This window comes from Citrus clementina, unplaced genomic scaffold (assembly GCF_000493195.1).
Source record: "Citrus clementina cultivar Clemenules unplaced genomic scaffold, Citrus_clementina_v1.0 scaffold_4, whole genome shotgun sequence".
NCBI classification, from domain to species: domain Eukaryota; kingdom Viridiplantae; phylum Streptophyta; class Magnoliopsida; order Sapindales; family Rutaceae; genus Citrus; species Citrus x clementina.
Window position 1 is genome coordinate 25,367,503 of NW_006262274.1, and position 6,567 is coordinate 25,374,069.

The 6,567-nt window shown below is 36.6% G+C and overlaps 2 protein-coding genes across 2 annotated transcripts in view; both read right to left on the reverse strand.

Annotated features, from left to right (window-relative positions):
- The window catches only part of LOC18044545 (sister chromatid cohesion 1 protein 3), a 4,446-nt gene extending 1,460 nt beyond the window's left edge, over window positions 1-2,986 (reverse strand). The window contains exons 1-8 of the mRNA XM_006439001.2: window positions 2,665-2,986; window positions 1,888-2,193; window positions 1,741-1,790; window positions 1,534-1,601; window positions 840-1,432; window positions 615-723; window positions 298-434; window positions 1-201 (exon numbers count right to left, since the gene is read on the reverse strand). The exon at window positions 1-201 is cut by the window's left edge and continues 323 nt beyond it. Of these exons, the coding sequence (XP_006439064.2) occupies window positions 1-201; window positions 298-434; window positions 615-723; window positions 840-1,432; window positions 1,534-1,601; window positions 1,741-1,790; window positions 1,888-2,193; window positions 2,665-2,788 (1,588 nt within the window). The 5' untranslated portion in view covers window positions 2,789-2,986. The remainder of the gene's footprint in view (window positions 202-297; window positions 435-614; window positions 724-839; window positions 1,433-1,533; window positions 1,602-1,740; window positions 1,791-1,887; window positions 2,194-2,664) is intronic.
- A 662-nt stretch (window positions 2,987-3,648) lies between these two features.
- LOC18044546 (30S ribosomal protein 2, chloroplastic) lies at window positions 3,649-5,647 on the reverse strand. The gene is made up of 4 exons (XM_006439002.2): window positions 5,211-5,647; window positions 4,523-4,624; window positions 4,126-4,425; window positions 3,649-3,986 (listed from the first exon to the last, which is right to left on the reverse strand). The coding sequence occupies exons 1-4, from the start codon at window positions 5,544-5,546 to the stop codon at window positions 3,948-3,950; spliced, it is 777 nt and encodes a 258-aa protein (XP_006439065.1). The 5' UTR covers window positions 5,547-5,647; the 3' UTR covers window positions 3,649-3,947.
- Window positions 5,648-6,567: the final 920 nt, after the last annotated feature.

Consider the following 6,567-nt stretch of genomic DNA (forward strand, 5'->3'; position numbering starts at 1 on the left):
TCTGAACCCTAGGTTCTTGGATATCTTCAGCTGCATGAGGAGACTTGGCAGCACTTGGTTCTGGAATAGCTTCAGTCTCAGGAGCAGGAGAATCTACAATCATAGGCTCTGAGTTTCCTTCCTCCATGGCTGTAGCAACCAAATGGGGTTTGGCAGAGATGTAATTCTTTTTGAAAATATTACAGATATCCACACATGACCCTGCAGATAATCAGACATCATATTTTCCATAAATCCAAATTCTTTAACCTGGAAGAAAGCAGATATAGAAAAATGCAGAAGGAAAGATTTACTCACCAGTTAGTAAAGGCTCATGAAAAACCTGTTCTTTTCTTACCATGTTATTCAATTTCCACACCCCTAAATTATTGATCGGCACATTTCTCTTCTTCCTTAATAAATCACTAGAATCTTCAAGTGCCTTTTTCATAAATCTGTCCACAACCTTACATCATTAAGTGGTGCTAAAAGAAGAACAGAGAATGATAATACCAACATGAACTATATGATCAATCTTACTTATTAGGCAACACCAAGAACTTATCAAGACGAATTAAGGGTACTAAAAGAACAGACGATGATAATATCAACATGAACTATACAATTAATCTTACTTATTAGGCAACACCAAGGACTTATCGAGACGGATTCTTTTCCGCGCTCTCTGGTTTTGTTGCTGTTCAGGAGGAGTTGACCGGATGACCAGTGCAGGAGACGAATAACCTGAAAAATCAAGACAAAAATTAAACAAGAGACATGAACCACAAACAAAACAAGATGACTGCTGATGACACATACACTTCATGCATAGATGAAATGGTAAGAAGAAAAACACTCACCACAGGAAACATGAGTATCAGAACCCCCTAGGACCTCGGGCGTAAAAGCAGAAGCTGGTGGTTCTGTATGTTGCTGAAACTGCAAGGGCTGCCCTCTGGAAGCTAATAGATCCTCCAAAGCTGGAGTTTGAATTTCTTTCTCATTCGAAAACTGGTGTGAAGATACAATTGGCTCTGTTATATCCTTTGCAACATCTAGAAACAATGGTGATAGATCTCCGGCACTAAAATCATGGTGAGTGTCACGCATAACTTCAACTTCTGGAAATTTTGGAGGAGAAGTGTGATCAGTGGACCTATGAAGAACTTCTGTCTGATTGCTCAGATCGGGTTCTTGAAAATTCACTGTTTCCCTAAGAACTTCTGTTTGATTGCTCGGACCAGGTTCTTGAAGCTCCACCGTTTCCCCGAGCACTTCTGTCTGATTACTTGGACCAGGTTCTTGGAGACCCTCACTATCAGTAGGTAGTTCTCCCTGATGACTTGCACCAGGATCTTGGATATCCTCAGTCACATTAAGCACTTCTGTCTGATTACTAGGACCAGGGTCCTGAATGCCCACATCAGCATCAGAGGGGGGTGCGCGGAGAATGCTGTAAACAACGGAACAATAGATGTCAAAGTGGTTCTGAAACTGGAATTAAATAGAAAAATGTAATTCGAAATATGACTTCAAAAGGCACTTGGGACATACTCCTGCATTTGCCTCACCCCTGAATCAGGAACGTCTTCAGGTGGGTGTGTTGAATCCATCATAATATCCTACACCAATTTAGGTTTCTATCAGCTAGGATGCAATCCCAATACCTCAAAATTCAAACAATAAATACACAAGATAAAGCAGCTTGCTATTTTTGTTTGGGGGGGGGGGGGGGGCAGAGAGAGAGAGAGGGGGCTTAACCTCATCAAACGTTATGGCAACATAGACATCTCTGCCAACAGGAATTTGATCTGAAAACATATGCATGGTAAGCAATACATGTGTACCACCTAAGGTGAAAACAAACTAATATAAAAATACAAACAAATACTAAAATGAAAAACAGACCTGTAAGTGTGATGTCCTCCTGACTCCTGAGATGATTATCGTATTCATCATCAAAAGTGTGATCATCCAAATCCACAGAGTCAAGATTGAATTTTTGAGGCAAAGTGACAGTATGAGCAGGTGCATGTGTGGCATCCTCAGGCAAATTAACACTAACAGTAGAGAACGTTTTTCTTAAGCTAATCAAGAAAACATTACAGTCATGATACAGATAGTCGACTTTCTTTGAGTATATCCGAACCACGCCTAACAGGAGGTGCCCCGACATTCTCAATGCAATCGGGACATCAGGGCACATTATACGGTCTGAAACACACATTGGCACAAATGATCAGAAAATCAAGAAAAAATCCCCATGCCACCAAACGCATTGTTTGTTCCAATCAATTCTCTAGCATTTACCAAGCAATCAATAATGACATCGGTCAGAAGACCAGAACAACAAACAAAAAGAAAATACATATTATTAGAGTGAGTAACAAAACTAAAACCCTAGGCTAAAATTAAAGAGGGAGAGGAAGAGGCAAACAAAAAAATGAAATTTCATATTCATCACCAAAATAACATTTTCCCCCCACATTTACATGAAATGGAATTTACTCAAAAAGATTATCAAAGAACATAAGTAGACAAATAAAACGAGTCAATAACCTAAAGATTGAATCTTTCGTTCAAAAGAAAAAAAAAAGAGAAAATCTGTAATGCCACAAGATTAGTTAGCAAGATAGAAAATTGATATAATTAAATCGAAAAAAAGAAGAAGGAAGAAACACGGACCGACAGTGGAGGGGATATTGGTGGAGGTGTAGTGAGACTTCTTGAGGCGGTGCTGAAGATGAGCGGCGCACCAGACGGTGCCCAGTGGGCCCTTTCGAGCTAGAAACGTTTGCGAATAAAACATCCTTTCTCTATTGTTTCGATCACGTTTACGATTACGATTACGATTACGATTACGATTTAAGAGACGGACTGCGTCTCGGTATCACTACTGGAGAGTCTTTTGTTTTAGGGTTTAATTTTTAATTTATGATTTTTCTTGAATTGGAGAGGATTGCATTTCTCCCTCAACTAAATGTAACGTTTGCCTTGGCGCGGGAAACCCAACAAAGGCGCCAATTCTGAGTGCAAATGAATTTTTTGCCTCTTCGCATTTATTAAAACCCCTTCACTGCTGACCTTATTTACGACTTCTGCCACCAGAGTCCCACAATTTCTGTCCACAGTTAGGGTCAGGCAAAGAAATTACCCCTTCGCCAATGGTTGAATTTTGCCCACAAACAACTGAAATAAGTAGATTTTATTTATTTAACCAACCCAATTAAAGAAAATTTAAATAAATTAGGCAACACAACAGTACAACCAGACTGAGGGTGGTATGATTGGGATTGCATTAGCTTCTTAAATAGTTAATTTTGACATAAATTTTGATAACTGTCAACTTTTCAAATGTTTTGAATACATGTTTGGTAACTTTAGGTTATTTTATAACCTCTTATTAAATAATTTATAGTTTACCATATTAATAAAAAAAAAACGACACATGGTCAATAAAATGACTAAGATCGACAAATTATGTTATTTCAATTATAAACAAATTTTATTTAATAAATTAATATTTGAAAGTCAGTTGGCTTAATAATCACTTTTAGAATTGATTTACCAAACATATTTTGGGTGCCATATTGTCAAATAAGTGATTATTTGACACTTCAACGCAATTCCCAATATCAACTTCAAAAATAAAATAAAAAAAATCTCAAACGTGATTGTCATTAAAGCCAAAATAGCATTAGAAATTCGCAAGGTACAAGAACAAAGGTTTGAGCTATTCAGAATATCAACCAAATGAAGTGAAGCCTGCAAACAAAGTGCTTGGCTCCACTTTGTTGAACTTGAACGCTTCACATCCCTCGACCGAGAACCAGTAAGCTCCTACATCATAACAATATAAAAAAGAGAACTACAATACTACTAATTCATGTGTTTTACATTTCAAATACAATGGTTGCAACAAGTAGAACACTCTCCAGAATCCTATAGATGCTGCCACGGGTCACATACTATGCCTTGTTTACACGAATTCGTTGCCCTTCCAGCAGCTGCAAGGTAAAACAAGTATCAAACAATGAACAATAAGAAACAAATCAAATTGCTTACATTGTAAACTATCAACTCCAATTTAAAATTTATTGATCCAAATAATCTGCTTTGTAAAAGCAAGGGCAGCAAACTACTTACAGAATTGTTAAGAGAAGAGATGGCAGCTTCAGCATCCTCTTCTGAAGAGAAGGTAACAAACCCAAAACCAGATGATTTTGATGTTCCTGGAACCCGCGAAACCTTTGCATTAAGAACCTGTCCCTTCTCAGAGAAACACTTTTTGAGCATTTCCGAGGTCACTGTCTTTGCAAGATTTCCTACATAAACTTTATACGGACTGTCCACAAAGTTAGAATCCTCTGCCTGGAGGAGGGACAAATCAACTTGCACCAAAGGTTTCTCTGTGATGTTTACTTTGATCTCACGTCCACCAATTTCCTGAAGAAAAGTGTTTCAACTGATCAATCATTCACCATCTAATGATCTGCATTTTCTTCCTACTTTTAACAACAAAATATCATATACTCAATCTTACAGTGCCGTTCAGTTTCTCAATCACTGCATTTGCATCCTCAACAGTTTTCATCATAACAAAGGCAAATCGGCGACTCCTTCCAGTGTACTTATCATAAATAACCTAGAAACAACAAAAGTTGAAAAGATGATTATCTCAGGTGTTTTAATACCCTTACATAACAAAACTACCATATCAACAAGCAAAGATATGCCCTTTTCTTACTCAGGCATGTCTCTCTAACTGGATTGTCAAAGATTCACTCTTTGTATCCGATAGCCTAAAGCTCAATGCTCAAGTTATGTAAGTCTGAAAATTCAATGCCTACAAACATCTCTAAACATATTAGTGAAATAATTACGAAAAATGAGCACTTTAGCTAAACTATCCCCATATTCATAAGATTTTTTACGCTCCCTCCAAATTAGTTAGACATTTGGTTTTCTCATAAGACATGACCATATTTCCAAACAAAAAGAAACAACTTTAATTATTTCAAACAATCAATCATACTAACAAATTCACTGTCAACTCCTCTGTCAATACGCAGAACATAACAACACAAGTGCCAAATTACACCATATCTTAAAAATCCTAAAATCAATATTTCTTGTGATAATTCTTAAACACACACACAGAGGATAATAAATTTTAAAAAAAAATAAAGCTTTTTAACACCAAAGCATCAGATAATAAGGGAAGACGAGACCTCAGCTTTCTCGACGGCGCCGTGTTCTTGAACAATCTTTGTAAGTTCATCATTATCAATATTTCTAGGAATGTTACCAATATAGACCCTCCTAGCAAACTCTGAAGACGTGTCAACCGATGATGATGATGATGATGTAGTTTCTTCAGCTACTGCAAAGAGTCTCGTAGTGGATTCTTCGGTGCTTGCTGTCTTGAGATTGTGCAAAGAATATGAGAGTTTTGGAAATCTGATTTGAAGAATTGGTTGTCTTGATTGAAATGTGAAGTGGGTTTTTGAAAAAATGAGATTTTGTTGAGACAGTATTAGAGATGATGATGATGATAATGAAGTCATTGCCGTTGATTTGAGTCGTTTGGCTGCGGGGCAAACAAGGAACAAGAACAATGATGTTTTATCGCTTTATCCAGTGAAGTGAAGGTGACGAGGGCTTTGGCTGTTAGTCACCCGCGGGTAATTGTATAGAAATAAAAAGACTACTTGAAAAAAAAAAAAGAATATTTTGAAAAGAAAAATTACCATTACATACGTTATGTAACTGCAATTTGCAAATGATTTGAATGAAAAATATTTATGGTCATAAAATCCTCATTTATTTCCGTATCAGTCTTCATACTAAAAATTACTATTAACTTGATTTCCTTCCAATTTTTAACACTTAAAAGGTGGATAAAAATTTAAGGAGTTCCTTTTTAAAAAAAAAAAACAAAACAGGAACAAAAACGGTGAAAGTGGTTCAATGCTCTCCTAATTGAATTTCCCTCTCTTTATTTCCTCTTTTAAAACTGTTTTCTTTTTTTGTTCTTTAAAAATTTCTCATAATTACTCCTGTTTTCGTTTTTTTGTTTACATTCAACTACTTCTTTTTACAAACAACAACAAAAACAAGTCACTGTAACCATTAACAATCTCTGTCCTTTGGTATGCTGTTTGTATTCTTTGTGCTGTTTTCTTTTGCTATTTTTCATATATTTGTGTTTAGTGTACTTGTTTGGTGGTCTAATTGTGACTTGTTTTTGTTACTTATGTGATTCTTAAGTTCAGTCTTTGCTGCACGACACACCCACATCTCTTTCATCCTCCTGCCTTTCTATTGACAATACTCCAACTCCTTTTTTAATTTCCACCCCCCCCTTTTTTTTTCCCCCCTTATCTTTTTCTCTTCCCTTCCCCCTTATTCTCTTATTCTTTCTATATTCCCTTCCCTTTTTTTTCTTTTTCTTTCTTTCCCCCCTTTCCCCCCTTATCTTTTCTACTTTTTATCATCCCCTTTTACCCTTTTTCTTTTTTTCTCCCCCCTCCTTTTCTCCCCTCTTTTTTCTTCTTCCCCCTACCTCTTTTTTTCCTCCCCCCCCTT

What these genes read in the sequence shown, in the direction of transcription:
- LOC18044546 (XM_006439002.2), bottom strand. Translation starts at nt 5,546, where the DNA reads ATGACTTCATTATCATCATCATCATCTCTAATACTGTCTCAACAAAAT. An exon ending in GCGCCGTCGAGAAAGCTGAG is followed by an intron (nt 4,625 to 5,210) that starts GTCTCGTCTTCC and finishes TGTTGTTTCTAG; the next exon opens with GTTATTTATGATAAGTACAC. An exon ending in TTGAGAAACTGAACGGCACT is followed by an intron (nt 4,426 to 4,522) that starts GTAAGATTGAGT and finishes ACTTTTCTTCAG; the next exon opens with GAAATTGGTGGACGTGAGAT.